Here is a 17,050-nt window from a genome sequence, read left to right as displayed (position 1 = left end):
CTTTTAAAACTGTATGTATTATAGTTTTCCATTGCTGCTGTAATCTATCACCATAAACTTAATGGCTTAAGGCAACACAGTCAGTTGTCTTACAGTTCTGAAAGTCAGAAGTCTAAAACGTGTCTGACAGGCTATGTTCCTCCTGAAAGCTCCAGGAGAGAATCTTTCCCTGTCTTTTCCAGCTTCTAGAGGTCACAGCACTCCTTGGGTTTTGGTCCCTTCCTCCACCTCCAGAGAGCATCAATCCACCTCTGCTTTCATTGTCCCATCTCTTGCCTTTGACTCTCCTGCTTCAACTCTTATAAGGACCCCTTGATTACATTGGGGTTACCTGAATAATATGGGATAATCTTCCTATTGCAAGATCCTTAGTAACATTAGCAATTTTCTTCAATGTAAGCTAACCAATTAATAGATTTTAGAGATTATGGTGTGGACAGCTTTGGATAGCCATTAATTGGCTTACCACACCATACTAGCAATGGGAACTCAACTTTGACCCATTTCTACACAAATAAGTTCACTTAAAAGTACCGTAAACCACTAGGTAAATTACTTACATATCCTCTACTGGTACCAAGACATTTATTTAAAGAAGCATTTAACGTAACATAAATGAAATAGATGCCTAAGGAAGATGATTATAATCAAAAGAGGACCTTAGTAAGTTATCTTTATTTGAATCCAAAATATGTTGCATTCTTCATTTCCATGGCAGATATAAATTAAACCATGTTCTGCAGAAGATAAGAGTTCTATAATCAGAAATCAACATCTGCAGATTTATGACATTGCACCTGCATGTTTTGAAGTGAACACAAAAATACCAAGCACATATCAGAGGCTATCTTTAAACACTAATAATTTTGCTTTTTCAAGACAAAATATCTTAAATATAACTGTTATTCCTATTAAAGTCTTTGGAGACATGCTAAGTCTGCAGATTTAAATGAAACTACTTTTTCCTTCAACTCAAATAGCTCCTCTGTTAAATGAAACTTCCACAAAAGAGTTTTTATTACCAGCTATGAAAAATTTAAGCTTACAAATACACTTTGAAAAAAGTATGACAAAGATAAGAATAAACTTGTCTTTTCAAAGGTGTAATCCTTGGTTTTATACCAATTAAGATTGTATTTTTCTGTGCAAAGAACTGTAGATTTAAACCATTACTATTACAAAGTAACTCAGAAAAAAAGAATTGTAGTTTGAATTATCAGAATGTTTCTCTCTTCCTCGGTACTTCCATTTGTTAATCACATTTTGGTGTATGCATTCAAGATTGTTTTATAGTCTACAAAAGGGTCTTCTCCTTTTAAACAAATTTGAAGATTGAATAATGGGCTTCAATTACTGATAAAAATAAGGCAAGACCACATTTTTTACAATGTCCACTTGGTTTATGATTCTTGCTATTTAGGGAAGTTTTATATATGTGAGTTTGGATCAGATAGAGTTTTAGGATTATTAAGTGTTTTCCTCTTTCAGTGACACATTATCCTAAATATTTAAAATCAGATAATCTAGCAGTTGAACAGTCTAGCTTTAGTCATCAGTTAGGAAGTATTATATTGCATTCACGTTGAAAAATGTATTGTAGAACACTTATTTTTTTTCACCCTTTCTCCTTGGATAAGTCAATGCTGATTTTCTATTTGGAAGATACTGTTTTCCTATCTTTGTGGCAGAGATAAAAGTACAGAAGAAAGATAGTGGCAAAACCACCTGGTATGTGTAAGAACAAGTATCCTCTACATTCTAATCTGCAGAGGGAAAAAACAGAGGTGTTATTCAAAATAACTAAACAAACTCAAGAAAACTAAAGTGAATTTTCTTCCCCTTTTTAAACAAATTTTATTCTTGTAACTAGGTAGAGAGTAGATTGTAAAAAGTATAAATATAAATTAATTTAGGAAAAAAATCAACATGTTTATAATATTATCCTCCCAAGTGGACACATATTTTCCTCCAGTTATTTAAGTTTATTCTACATATGTCTGTAAAATTCAGTTATTTTCTTCATATAGGTTCTTTCCTTTTCTCCTAAATAGAAACAAGTAAGTATGAGAGTGGGGCCATTTGTTCAGAGCAGTCCTTTTTTTTAAATTTTTCTTTATTACACGACAGGTTTAATGTAGCATTTCCAAATTAAAGTAAGATGGTACTGGAATTTGGACTTATTTAAAAATTAAAAATGTAAAAAACCTTTTAGGTTGAGGAGTACGTGTGCAGGTTTATTATATGGGTAAATTTTGTGTCACGGGGGTTTGGTATACAGATTATTTCATCATCAGGGGAATACGCATGATACCCTATAGGTAGTTTTTCTATCCTCACCCTCCTCCCATCCTCCACCCTCAAGTAGATCCTAGTGTCTGTTGTTCCCATCTTTATATGTGCACTCAATGTTTAGCTCCCACAAGTGAGAACATGCCACGTTTGGTTTTCTGTTCCTGTGTTAGTTTGCTTGGGATAATGGCCTCAGTACTTTCATTGTGGGGATATTCCTTGACAGCAATTTGTGTATTTAAAACATTTCTTGTGATTTGTTTTTAAATTTATAATCTTGTAACTTTTGTGCATTTCTTATTTTTGTTCCTTAAAGATGTGACATTTGGGCTAGTAAAAGCTCAATTGTGCCTCAGTTCAAATATTTGTTTTAGTGGAAATAGGAAGTCATTAACAATCATCATACACAGACTTTGTCTAACAGATGAAAAGCAAAACATTTGTGCTAGTTTTATGGCAATAATTTTATTTTTATTATTTAACAAAGCATACTCTGTTCTAGTGATTTCCCTTTCATTTCTGTATTTTTTTGGTTAGGGGGTAGTGTTCCTACTGGGGAGAAGTAGGAGAGAAGGTCTAGAAAGGGGGTCTGGGAATAGATCATATTAAATTCTACAAAGTTAGGTGGAGGAATTTAGATTTTGTCCTGCAGGCAATATGCAAGCACTTAAGCTTATTGAGCAAATGTTGAGATCAAAGTGGTGGTTAATGGAAAATAATCTGCTAACAGTGTTTGGGCTGGGTAACAAGGGGAGAGATGAGTGAAATAGAGTTCTAAACAAAAGCAACCACTTAGCCTGGGGGTACTGCAGACATGAGCTACTAATAAGGGCCCGAGCCAGGATGGTATTGCTGAAATTGGAAAGAAAGGAAGTGGGCCGGGCGCGGTGGCTCACACCTCTAATCCCAGCATTTTGGGAGGCCAAGGCGGGAGGATCACGAGGTCAGGAGATCAAGACCATCCTGGCTAACAGTGAAACCCCGTCTCTACTAAAAATACAAAAAATTAGCCAGGCGTGGTGGCGGGCGCCTGTAGTCCTAGCTACCTGGGAGCCTGGGGCAGGAGAATGGCGTGAACCCAGGAGGCAGAGCTTACAGTGAGCCGAGATTGCGTCACTGCACTCAAGCCTGGGCAACAGAGCGAGACTCTGTCTCAAAAAAAAAAAAAAAAAAGGAAGCGGGTTTCAGGGTCCTTATGAAGGGAGATTTGGTGACTAATTTACTTTACAGGACATCCTAGTTAAAGGAATAAAACCTGAGTAAGGTTTTGAGCTTGGGAGGCTGAAAGAATGATAGTACCAGGGGTAGAAGTAAATCAGGAGAGGGAGCGTATTTGTAGCAGAGGATAAGGAATTTAGTTTTAGACAGGCTTTCTTTGTGATGCAGTAGAATATACCGTCGTGTACATCTAGTGGTGAGTTGAAAAATATTGACAGTCTTAAAAAAGAAATTGACCTGATACGGATTTAGAATCATCCTTGTAGAATCGAGTGTGGTAGCCTTAGGAGTAAATGAGCCTTATAATGGAGAGAGTTTAGCAGGAGGGAGCAGAGGTGTGAGTGCTAAACCTTTAAATGTGTTCAATCCACATTCATGTTAATGTCTTTATATTGCTTATCAATGTCTGAAATTGCATCGTTCACAATGTGCTTACTTATCTATGATGTGTTTTTTTAGACTACAAGCTCTACGTAACCTCAGACTCTGCCCATGTTGCTCATTACTGCACCTCCAGCCCATGGAACAGTGCCTGGCACATGTCAGGTGATGAAAATGCATCTATTGCATGGACAAATGAGTTACTGAATGAGGATATAAAGTTTTTGAAATATTCAGATCTTCAAATAACCTCAGTGTGAGCCTAGATAATTCAACTAGTCAAGGACAAATGTTTCATCAGACAGCACATTTCAGATAAATATGTATTTCACTTTTTAGTTTTTTGTTGTTTTTTTTTTTTCAGGCTGCATTCTGACCTTGTATGTTGGTGTGTGGCTCTTCAGACGTGACTGGAGTTGACTTGGTTTTGAGAGATTTATCTTCATCTTTGTTTTCTTCCTTTGAGAAAAAACATAGAGATTGTATGTGATGAATTTACATAAAAATGAAGTTGAATGTAAAATGTAACACCATTTTCCACTTAATTGTCAATCAGATTATTAAAATTGACTGTTTATGATGTACTAAAAATTATTCTTGCATTTAAAATGGGCATTCTTGGCCTACTATTGAATAATCAACCTCAGCCTCGACAGCTTGTTAGTCACAGGAGCCCTCTGGTTTTTTCAGTGTGGATTCTGTGTTTCTCTTGTTCACATTCCTTCAATTCTGGTCTTTACTTGCCATAGGCCTAGCATTGGTCTAGGTCTTTAGTGGTAGAACTTAAAATAGTGGAGAAAAGGCAGTTTGGTCCCATTCACACAAAGCTCCCTTTCTTCTCTCCATGATTTCATGTGCTTCTACCTCATCATTTGTCTGATCATCTAAGCTTTCCTTTGAAATGCCGTTATGTCCCACTAGACATGGCCAATGTGTGCCTCAGGATGTTCCTACAGGGGCAGAGTGAAACAAGATATGAGGTTAGAACATAAAGATTGACTCCCAAGCTATGCACAGTCTAGAAGGAGAAACAAACACACAAAAATGTTAAGTGCAAGAAAATGTAGGTGACGAATCAATGTCTGTAGAGGATTAGGATGGGGCATAAACAGGAAGTGATCAATTCTATTGGAGTAGAAGGGAAAGAAAGGAAACTATTCCAAAGAAAGTAACTCTTGACTTTATAAAGATAAGATTTTTGTTTTCCACGTGGAGAGGACTTAGAAAACATTCCACGCAGATGATGCAGGTTTAGCAAAAGCCAAAGGCGTGACTGTACATAGGTGGGGAGAGACTACAGTAGGAGTGGTTGGATGGGACAAAGGGTGAGTAGATGAGGCTTGAGAGTAGGCAGGGACCAGAAGGACACTGAGAGTCTTGTGTGCCTGCTATGGAGTTTTGACATTATTTATAAGCCTTGTGTGTCATAGAAGCATTTTAAACTAAAAAATAAATTAATTCTTTTGTAGTTACTTCTGTGAACCAGTTTACAAAGGCCAAAGCATTAAAAAATAAATAAATTAATTAATTAATTGGCTGATTTTCACTTAAGCCTCACAATAACCGTATACATTAGGCAAGGCAGCTATTATTATTAATATTATTATATTATTGAATATGAAATTGAGTGGCTAGTTTATATGAACATAGCTAGAAAGCTATAAGTCCAGGACTATTTATACACAGTGAAAAAGCCTTCTGACTTCAATCAAGTCCTTTTGCATCATTATGATGTTATTCATAAACATTTCTATCATAGTCTTTATGTGTATACAAATGTAGATTTATGTGAACAGTGTCTTCTTCTGGGATAAGAGAGAGTTTGGATTAGACTGATTTGCAGTTCTTAAATTATTGTTTATTGATAGGTGAGAATTACCCGTGACATTTTGGTGTGTAAATGCACTCTTTAAATGACTCTTTAAAAAACACAACATACATTGATATATTTATTCCTAGATAGTTGCTTATAAGACTCTAATCATTTATTCATAGTTCAGAGGCTTATTGTTTAAATGCCATTTTGAAAGGTCAAATTCCGTGAAAGAAAACAGGACTTTAACTTTCTGTCATTTTTAACATTTAGCATATTTGAAATTGGAGATAAACTATTTTTTCCCACACCCACCTGTTCTTGGAAAGAACATATGCAAATAATTGCCCAAATATGACTTTTAAGATATAATGTGGCTGAGCGCAGTGGCTCACGCGTGTAATCCCAACACTTTGTGAGGATGAGGTGGGTGGAACACCTGAGGCCGAGAGTTTGAGACCAGCCTGGCCAACATGGTGAAACCCCGTCTCTACAGAAAATACAAAAAAATGAGCTGGGTTTGGTGGCATGTGCCTGTAATCCCAGCTACTCGGGAGGCTGAGGCAGGAGAATCTGTTGAATCCAGGACACAGAGGTTGCAGTGAGTCAAGATTGCACCACTGCACTCCAGCCTGGGCGACAGAGTGAGACTGTCTCAAAAAAAAAAAAAAAAATCTAATGTGATGCCAGTAGACTTCGTGATTGATATCCACAAATTATGGCTGTTGGAATGGCATGGGATATACCTAAGGGGTGCTCTACCTGTGCCTAATCTAAGTACTTCTCCAATATTCATGTTTTGAAAGGAAAGACAACTCTTTAAGAAGTTTCTCTTCTTGTTTCGCCTTCTCTCTAATTTCCCTTTATCCTGCAGGCAAAGTATCTTAAAGAGTTGACTCAACTAATATCCCTCCTGTTTTGAGCAGTATAGCCTAGTGATTTAGCTCTCAGGTGCTGAATTCAGATAGGACTTGGTTCCAATCCAGGCTCTGCCATTTGCTAGCTATGTGTAAGGAGCAAATTGTAATAGGACCTGTGACTGTTGTGAGGATTAAATACAGTAGCCCTAGAAAAGGGCTTAGCACCTTGCTTGGCACATAGTAATTGCTGTTAGCTACAGTGTTCTCCAAGAGAATAATATATTAGCTATTAGCTATTTTTATGTGCTCCCTTGGAAAATAATCATAAGTAGGCAAGGGTTAAAGATGAATGTAGTGACTTTCCCAGAGCAAAACACAGCAAGACTAGCTGAAGGGAAGTACCAGCTCAATATTTGTGACATTGTATGAGTTCTTAAACATATAAATAACTTTTAGTGTGGGATTATTTATTTTGACATAAGAATTAGAAAGAAGTCAAGGGCACTCTCACGAAGCAATACTAACACAATCCTCCTCATCTCCTCTCTACTGCAAAGCAGTCAACATTAATCAGAAAAGGAAGGCAGGTTTTCCACGGCCAATGTTAAATAATCTCAGGTTGTCTATCCTCTGGGCTCATTTAAACCCGAACCACTGGACCATGCTCCCCTAGTCCCTGAGGAGCACTCCTGCTTGTACTTGTCATCTCTCATCCAGCTGTTTCAGACGGGAAAGTAACTACTGCTCTAAAAATCTTCTGTAGCTCTTTTAGATAATTCTAGTGAGTAATTCATGAAAATTATTCTCTAGATAGTTCTAAGTAAATATTGCTCTAGTAATGATCACTTTGGACTTAAACCTGTCACAGAAACACAAATTCTTATTAATAATAATAATGGCCACTTGTAAAGTACCTACCATGTGCTTTATATATTACTGTCTCTAGTTCTCATAACAAAGCAGAAATTATCATATACATTTTGCAGATAAATATATTTAGAACTTGTGAAAAGACTTGTTTGAAGTTCCTCCATCTTGGCAGTATTAAAATTTTGTAGTGTATAATTCTAAGTTGTGGAGGGCTGTCCTGTAGTGATAGGATGTTGAGCAGCATCTGCAGACTTTACCCACCGGATGCCAGTAACATCCCCACCCTGGAGCTATGACAACTGAAAATGTCCCCAGATTTGCCAAATGACCCTTGAGTGGTAAAATCGCTCTCAATTGAGAGCCAATAGGTTTCCTATTGCTCTAGAGAATTTATTGTTAACATGTGGTTTATGAAGACCAGGATACTTGATATTCTTTGTTGAAACTCAGTCAAGTAACCAATTTAACATTTGAGAAATGATTTCATTTTGGATGATGGTAGAAGCAAAAATCAGCAACGAGAAGTCTTACTTGGCTTTTCCAAATCCTAGTATAGTCTCCTAAACATGTATTATTCTTTTTATGAACAAATATGTACAGAATATATAAATTAATGAAGATAAGCCCGACACAGTACATGTACCAGATGGTGCCAGGTAAAACTACTAAACAATCATATATCATAGCAGTGATTAAATGCTATTACCAGATAAGAAATGATGAAAATCAAGGCTTGCATAGGAATGTAGAGGACATACCTGTGCTGTGGTTTGCTGAGATTGATTACTTGGATGAGAGCCTTCTTCATTCCGATGAGAACTTTGTTCATTCTCATTGTTCTCTCCTATAGGCTTCACCTTGTTGACTTTTGTCAGTGATTTAAACATCTTCTCTGAGGTGGTTCCGAAAACCCTCTGTATTTATGACTGTGCCTGAAGGTAGAGAAATGTACTTTGTTTTCCTTTTCTTTAGTACACAAGCCAATTAGTTGCTTAATCAGGATTTTGTTCTGGTTAATTCCTACAGGCAACTCCTTAGCTAGTCAGGGCTTTGGCTTAAAAGCAGCAAATTACTTCAGCTTGGGTGATTTGCACTCTGTTTATGAACTTTAGGGAGTCAAAATGATCTCGTGAATAATTTAGAAGTAGAGGATTAAACACAGCTTCGTATTTGATTTGAATGGTTTAAATGTGATCACACAACACATTGGTTTCTTTCTTTTTTTTTCTTCTAATTACCCACCTACTTATCTTTATCTATCTAACTTTATGCAAAGTAATATGGAAATGATTAAAAAAATGAAACATCCACGAGGGCTTGTGATTTGAAACAACTCATTCGCTCCTCAAAATCCCCTTCTCTGGTCCTGCAATGTTAGGCCACTATTTTTAAGCTTTCTTTTTCTGTTCTTCTGGTGGTTAATTTCCACATGGCTAAACAAAAAAAAAATCTGCTTATTCTACTCTGCGTGTGTGTGTGTGTGTGTGTGTGTGTGTGTAAATTTTGACCCCAAACCTGTATGAGGCATAGGTACAAGACTAAGATTTGTTAAAGAGAACTTCTTTTTCCCCCTCTACCCAGAGCCCAGACAAAGTTGATGTTCTATGCTGTTGGATGAGATTTTTAGTGCACCAAAGATGCATGTTTTTTTTTTAAAGGGGTTCTGTTTTTGTTTTTAATGAGAGCACTTATCTTCTGCAGTTTCAAATTAAAACAAAAGCCTTTATGCAAAAAATAAAGGCTTTTTATGCAACAAGGGACACACCCACACCCAGGGCAGCCTAAGTCAACCCATCAAATACTTCTTGCCCTCTGTATTTTTGCAATCTGGAAATTTCCTTGAGATACTAGTTATGTATTTTAAGATAGGTTTATTACAGTTAATACAGAAAAAATTTGCCTTTAAGTATTTATGAAGAAAGCATTTTAATTTAGATTTCATATTACCAAAATTGCAGTTCCCTTATGGATTTTTAAAATAAATTAGAAGTTTTAATTTTAGATTCAACCATTTTATCAAAAATAAACTTACCTAATAAATAACATAATTGAATACATGATTTGACTTATATGGCCTGGAAACACAAAGCTATTTATTTTTGTTAAAAAATGGTAGGGGGTGTTTTGGTTCCATTATTGCTTCAGAAATAATTCTGAATAGATTATCAAATATGTATAGGGCCATTTTAGGAACTTTTCAGATAATCCTGTAATCCTACAATTGATTACATTTTGAACTTCAGATATAAGCGTAGAAGCTAAGCCAAAAGAAGGGAAGGTGTTAACAGCCAGCCTGTGACTAATTTTTTCCCTTCCTAAGACCTGCAGAGGAAAAAATGACCTCACCAGACTTTCTTACAAATCTCATAGTATTTATCAGTGCAAAGATACCAGGGAGTCCCTATTTATGAAATTTTTTTAGCAGGACATTTCTGGTCTGTCTAGATTGCTTATTGTAAATAAGCCTGGAATTTAGCAGGCTGGCTGGAGAATGGAGAGAGAGGTGCTATGTAAGCTCTGTAAGAGAATGTGGAACGAAGATGTCCCCAAACCAAACTGCCTTCCTTTTGTGAGAAATGTTTTTGCAGACAATGCTCAAAAATTACTTGTAAATGCAAAACCAAAATGTGCCTACTGCAGGAGAAAATGGTCTGTTTTGTTTGGATGCTGTGTCTGACGATTTGGGGTTTTTCCCAAAATGAATGTTTTGTTTATTCCTGATGGCAGCTTGTAGCCAATGAATCATTAATAAAGTTTGGTGCTATGTAAGATCTGTGATTCTGGGTAGTCTGTTTTGACATTTCAACCCTTTAGATTTATCACAGGTCAGAATAAATGGGATAGAGATATTATTAAATAATTCAAGCACCTTTAAAATGATTTAAAATACCTCCAACAACCTGATTTTTGACAATAGAGTGGCATTAACATGGGCTTTAAAATTATAAATGACTACTTTTATTTTGTCTAGATCAGAGGTCTCAAAGTTTGGAAAATGGACAACTAGAAAGAATTCTGGAATGAAGGACATGAATTTTGGACCATTCTTTTTCACTTTAGTAGCTCTGTGAACTAAGGTAAATCTCTTGCCTTAACCTGGAAATAACTAGGTTGGGAAAAAATAATGTTTGTTTTCTTCTGATTTTAAATTCTGTGATTTGTGGTCTTCTGCAGAGGAGCTCTTCTAATCAGCAAGAAGATAAGGGAAGAAGGAGGGTTGCTTATTCTGGGTGAAATGGCTTACTAGAATTTCACCAATAACAATTTATTTATTTTTTTTGTACCAAGTTGCCATATTGCTAAGGTAGTGTATGACAATGGGAATAAAAACAATTTTTATTCAATATAACTGACTGTCTAACTGAAGCCCCTCAGCCACTCCTCCTTCTCTATGGCATAAATGTATAAACTCCTTACCAGGATATTCCCGGCCTTGTATCATTGACCTTTGCCTAACTCCGGTTTAATCTGTAACCCTGACCTCTCTTTTGGCTCTTGCCATAATCAATAATTTAAAATAGCTTGAACTCCTCTGCTTTTTCTTGCCTGTACCCATGTCTTTGCTCATGTGTACTGTTCCCCTGCCTGCAACGCTGTTCCCTTTCTTGTCTATCTAGCTTAAGCTTGGTGTTTCCTTCTCCTACCTGTCCTCTCTTCTACCATGGACAGCTATACCTATGATCCTGTCTTTTTGTTGCAATTGTATCTATGCCATACAGAGATCTCTACCTTATCACTTCTCATTTTACAGTCATGTCCAGGTCTATTTTCTCTATTAGAGCATAAGCTCCTGCAGGCAGAGACTATGCTTTGGCCACCTTCAGATTCCTGTGCCCAGCTCAGTGCTTGACATATTCTAGTTACTCCATGAATGTTTGTTGAATAAATAACAGGAAGAAGATGGTATAGACCATCTCTTAGTTCTAGATTAACAGTGAAGAGATTCTCTGTGGTAGATGCGGTATGTAAGAAGAAGTGGAAAAAATCTCCCTGGAAGAATGCAAATGTTATAGCCGCATTGTTTTTTATTAGTAGCCATTGCTGGCTGAAGTTGGGATAGGCTGAGAGAAGCATGCATAAAATAATGGTATGTTTTACAACAAATGGTGTCTTAGATACCACAGATGGTATACAAATGACACATAGGAATATAGCATATAAAATACAAATTAGATGGTAATAAAGCTATGCTAAAACAAAAAGATTATCATCATTAGCAAACAGTTCCATATTCTTGTTGTGACTAGTAATTTTATTTTCAGCAGAGCATCAGCCATCATATAGACATTGTTTTAATCTTATTGATTTTTAAGTTTTATGTTAAATTTTCAAATAAGTTTTAGCTTTATGGTTCTATAAAAATTATAAGCAAATGAAGATTATATCTAGTTTCAGGTTTGAACATATTTAAGTATTATTCTTATGAATTATTCAGATAGGATCTGTAATAAAGTTTTCACTTAATAGGAGTCAGGTTTGGGAAATGCTATCTTTCTTTGAGGGAATATTTAATGATAGAATTTCAGACATTCCCACTGGGGGATGTCTGCAAAATTTTGAAGGAGGAGGACTTTCTTCTGGTAATTCTCAAATCACAGTCTCCTCTGCTTCTGGATGGGGTCATGGGTGGAAGACTTGTTTTTTTCTGGCAAATTATTGGAAACAAATTAAGGTTATAAAACCAATTAAGGTTATATTTTCCCCTATATCTACTAGAAAGAAACATTTAGGCAATTTTCCAAGATCTTTCTGAATTAAGTTCAAGTAGTCTGAATATTATTTCAATAAGGGAAGAGCAACCACTGAGTATAAAGGGATTAGCTGGTTTACAGTAGATAACCTAAAACAGTAATTGAAGGGAAACTCCCAGAAGTCTTCCCCCATCTCAGGTTAGGGGCTGTGTATTTTTAGGAGAAGATAATAACCTGGTAACAAACCTGAACACTGACCAAGTCCTGAAAAATTAACTACGCTGTATATACTTAATAAGGCAGGAAAACAGGTGAGTAAATTATGAGCATTTTTTAAAAAATATAAGACTTTAGAGAAAAAAGTTAGTAGCAATATCTTGTTACCTGTGAACAAGGTTTAGGCGCTCATCTGCAAAATGGAAGCTGGAATAACAAGCTAGATTACACAGGCCAATGAATAAGATGACAGATAAAAAGTACCTGCTGTAAGTTAAATTCTCAATAAATATTTGCCAAATTGAATAAAACAAATTGTGTTTTCTGAAGCACTAAAATTTAAAATACTCTGTATATTAAAGCATATAATTCTACTGAGCAGTGAACATTTGTGTTCTTAGTGTGTGTCAGGTGCTCGGCTAGCTGCTGTGGGATATGCAGAGATGACCAAAATATGGCATCTGCCTGCGCACACTCACCTTTTGAGATGGAAAGATGGAAGGTTTATAGACAATCACAAGACACTTTCCATAATGGCAGTGTGTGAGCCATGCCACCTAAGCAGAGAAGAGCAGGTGACCAAGTCTGCCTTTGTGTGAATGGGCTGTAAAATGGGGAGTAAAGCTCCGTGGAGAAGCTAATGCTCACGACAGGTTTTGAAAGATCAGAGATATTCCAGGCAGATGTTGAAAGGTCCAGACATCAGAAACAACATCCAGTGAATTAAGTTATTACAATAGTCAGCAGTTTATGTGAGCAGCACAGTGCCCTTAATATAATAGATACATAACAAAGACTTGTTAAACTACTGTTGAATACTAACAATAAACATGAAACATATACAGTTTTCTTTATATGTACTATGTAGACCATATCAGTCTCAAAAGAAACTGATGGCACTGATTTTATGTTCTTTTAATTATTGTAGGATTAGGAAAACGTTAACTTTGCATTCAAAAAATAAATATTCAAAGAACATTTCTGAATATATTTATTTTTCTTGAGTTGATGACATTGACTAATGATCTTACGAAGTAGAATTATAGCAACTGATACTTAGAGGAAGTTTTCCCTCATAAAATATGTATAGCATTATTTAGAAATATTTGCCAGTGTGGTTTTATGTGATGACAAATTTAGAGTATTTAGATTTTTTTCATTCATCTGCAGGTATAATATGACTAGATAATGCACCTTAAAAATTTCTGTAACCAAAGTGATTTTAAATATAGTATTTCAATAGGTAGAAATGCTGTTTCTTTGATTATAATATTTGCATTGCTTTTAACTTATAATTAAAATTCATCAGCAGTGAATGTAACAGATACTAAGGGTAAAAATGCCTTCAGGAAATTGTTAATAACTAGTGGCATCTGTGACTAATGAATGCTATATTGGTTTAGTCTGTGACTAATAGAATAAATGTTTTGAAAAAAATCCTTATGTTAGTATTTTATAAACAGTAATCAGGTCGTGATGAATTTGTTCCGTGAATATGGATGGGGTAGCTATGAAATTTCCTCATTCTTTTACATTTTTTTTAACAAAGTTGATTAGCCTGTTTCAGTACTTGGTTCCAATTATGGACTATCGTTGCTTATTTATTTATTTTTTATCATTTAGTGAACTAACTGAAAGCACTTCAGCTAATTGAACATCATGATCTACTGTTATGTAAGGAGATTAATCGTGCCATTTGCAAAGAAGATTGTCTATATACAATTAGCTTTCTAGCTAAGCTGCTTTTAACTGCATTTTTTTCTGTATTCTAAATTTATCAGTGATCTGAATCTAATGTTGTGGGAATTTCTGAGCTATACCAGAATATTCTTAGTTCTAACAAAAAATACATCCATCTGTTATTGAAAGTGGTTGTTGGTTTATGAATAATAGCTGTTGGTTACCTCAGTAATAAAAGCCAATAGATATTAATATATGTTAATCCTTGACCCAACACAAAGATGTTATTCCTTTTCGACAATTTGAAATTTCAAATTTACCAATGGTAAAACTTTATTGGTGCCTTAAATTTGAGAGATGAATATAATATTTAGCAATTTAAAGATTTCGAGAGTGATTATTAGTTCTTTGTTTAGAAGTCAGAATCTATTTTATCCTTGGGTTTCAGCCTTATGGTTCCTACTGGAAATTTAATTCAGAATGTCTTGTAATCACTTCACAATCAACTTATTTAAAAATAAATTCATCTTCCTTACTACCAATCTAGCAGCTTTTTCTGACTTTCTTTTTTGTCCATGACATGGTCATTCCTTTAATTCTCTCCCTTATCTTTATTATATGAATTTGGTACTTGTTTCTTTGATCCTTCCTTTGCAAAACTTCATCTCGTTATCCCTTCTTCTTTATATCCATTTTCACCACCATATTTAAACACCTAGAGAATGCTGCACTATTGTAATAACTTCTGGGTTGGCCAGAGGAAGCCTGAGAAATGCATATGGAATCCAGATGGCTAGCCCATATGTGTGGGAAGAGGTAGAAGCCCACCCCTGAGAGGCAATGAGGAATCCAGCAGAGCACTTGTTTGAGCAACGTTGTCCATATTTTTCTGTAACGGCGAGGAAGTCACTGGTTTCATTGAGTACAAGTCCTGAAATTGATGTATAAATGTCTCTCAGGTTGAATCTACTGATGCACTTGTTAGAAATAAAAAAAAAAAATTGCAAGCGTGCCTCAGAGATACTTTAGGTTCAGTTCCAGACCACCACAATAAGGAAAACATGGCAAAAAAGTGAGTCACATGAATTTTTTAGTCCCAGTGCATATCAAAGTTATGTTTACACTATACTGTGGTCTAGTTAGTGTGCAATGGCATTACGTCTAAAAAACCAATGTACATATTTTAGTTAAAAAAAATACTTCGTTGACCCCGTCTCTACTAAAAATACAAAAAATTAGCCGGGCATGGTGGCATGCGCCTGTAGTCCCAGCTACTCTGGAGGCTGAGGCAGGAGAATCGCTTGAACCTGGGAGGCGGAGGTTGCAGTGAGCAGAGATCGCCCCACCACACTCCAAGATCGCGCCACTGCACTCCAGCCTGGGCGACAGAATGAGACTCCGTCTCAAAACAAAACAAAACAAAACAACAACAACAACAACTGTTGATAAAAAAATGTTAGCATTCACGAGCCTTCCATAAGTCATAATCTTTTTGCTGCTAGAGTCTTGCTGGTAGAGAGCAGCCTTAATGTTGATGGCTGCTGACTGACCAGGGCAGCTGTTGCTGAAGGTTGGGGGGATGTGGCAATTTCTTAAAATAAGATAGCAGTGGAGTTTTCCTCATCAACTGACTCTTTCTTCCACAAAAGATTTTTCTGTAGCATGCCATGCTGTTTGATAGCATTTTACTTCATATTAGAACTTCTTTCAAAATTGGAGTCAATCCTTTCACACCCTGCTGCTGCTTTATCAAATAAATTTGTGTCATATTCTTAACCCTTTGTTGTCATTTCAACAATATCCACAGCATCTTCAACAGGAATAGTTTCCATCTCAAGTAACCATTGTTATTATTATTATTATTTTCTCATCTATAAGAAGCAACTCCTTATCTGTTCAAATGTTATCATGAGATTGCAGCAATTCAGTAACATCTTCAGGCCCCACTTCTAATTCTAGTTCTCTTGCTAATTCCACCCCATCTGCTCTTATTTCCTCCACTGAGTCTTGAATTTCTCAGACACCCGTGAGGGCTGGGATCAACTTCTTTCAAATTCCTATTATGTTGATATTTTGACCTCTCATGTTCTTATTGGCATTCAGAATGGTGAATCCTTTCCAGAAGATTTCCAATTTACTTCGCTTAGATCCATCAGAGGAATCACTATCTATGGCAGCTATAGCCTTATAAATGTATTTCTTAAATAATAAGACCTGAATGCTGAAATTACTCCTTGATCTACGCATGGACTGCAGAATGGCTGCTGTGTTAGGAGGCATGAAAACAATATTCATGTCTTTGTACAGCTCTATCAGAGCTCTTAAGCGACCAGGTGCATTGTCAGTGAGCAGTAATATTTTGAAAGAGATCTCTTTTTTTGTGTGTATGTGGTCAGTAGGTCTCAATGTAGGCTTCAAATATTCAGGAAACCATGCTGTAAACAGATGTGCTGTCATCAAGGCTTTGTTGTTCCATTTGTAGATCACAGGCAGAGTAGATTTAACATAATTCCTAAGGGCCCTAGGATTTTTGGAGTGGTGAATGAGCACTGGCCTCAACATAAAGTTACCAGCAGTATTGGCCCTTAACAAGAGAGTCAGTCTGTTTTTTGAAACTTTGAAGCCAGGCATTGATTTCTTCTCTTTATCTATGAAAGTCCTAGATGGCATCTTCTTCCAATAGAAGGCTGTTTTGTCACCACTGAAAATCTGTTGTTTAGTGTGGCCAGTTTCATCAGTGATCTTGGCTAGATCTTCAGGATAACATGATGCAGCTTCTACATCAGCAGTTGTGGCTAAACCTTGCATTTTTATGGTATGGAGATGGCTTTTTTTCCTTAAACCACATGAACCAAGTTCTGCTAGCTTTAAACTTTTCTTCTGCAGCTTCTTCACCTCTCTCAGCCTTCATCGCATTGAGGAGAGTTAGGGCTTTAATCTGTACTAGAGTTTGGTTTAAGGGAATGCTGGGACTGGTTTGACGTATTCAGACCACTGAAACTTTTTTCACATCAGGAGTAAGGCTGTTTTGC

At 36.2% G+C, this 17,050-nt stretch overlaps 1 protein-coding gene across 1 annotated transcript in view; it reads right to left on the bottom strand.

The window, feature by feature from the left end:
* CNGB3 (cyclic nucleotide gated channel subunit beta 3) overlaps positions 1-8,338 on the bottom strand; it is a 163,230-nt gene extending 154,892 nt beyond the window's left edge. The window contains exons 1-2 of the mRNA XM_003268270.3: positions 8,190-8,338; positions 4,266-4,347 (exon numbers count right to left, since the gene is read on the bottom strand). Of these exons, the coding sequence (XP_003268318.1) occupies positions 4,266-4,347; positions 8,190-8,318 (211 nt within the window). The 5' untranslated portion in view covers positions 8,319-8,338. The remainder of the gene's footprint in view (positions 1-4,265; positions 4,348-8,189) is intronic.
* Positions 8,339-17,050: the final 8,712 nt, after the last annotated feature.

Source organism: Nomascus leucogenys, chromosome 16 (genome assembly GCF_006542625.1).
Source record: "Nomascus leucogenys isolate Asia chromosome 16, Asia_NLE_v1, whole genome shotgun sequence".
Taxonomy (NCBI): Eukaryota; Metazoa; Chordata; class Mammalia; order Primates; family Hylobatidae; genus Nomascus; species Nomascus leucogenys.
This window is presented reverse-complemented; position numbering and strand designations above follow the sequence as displayed.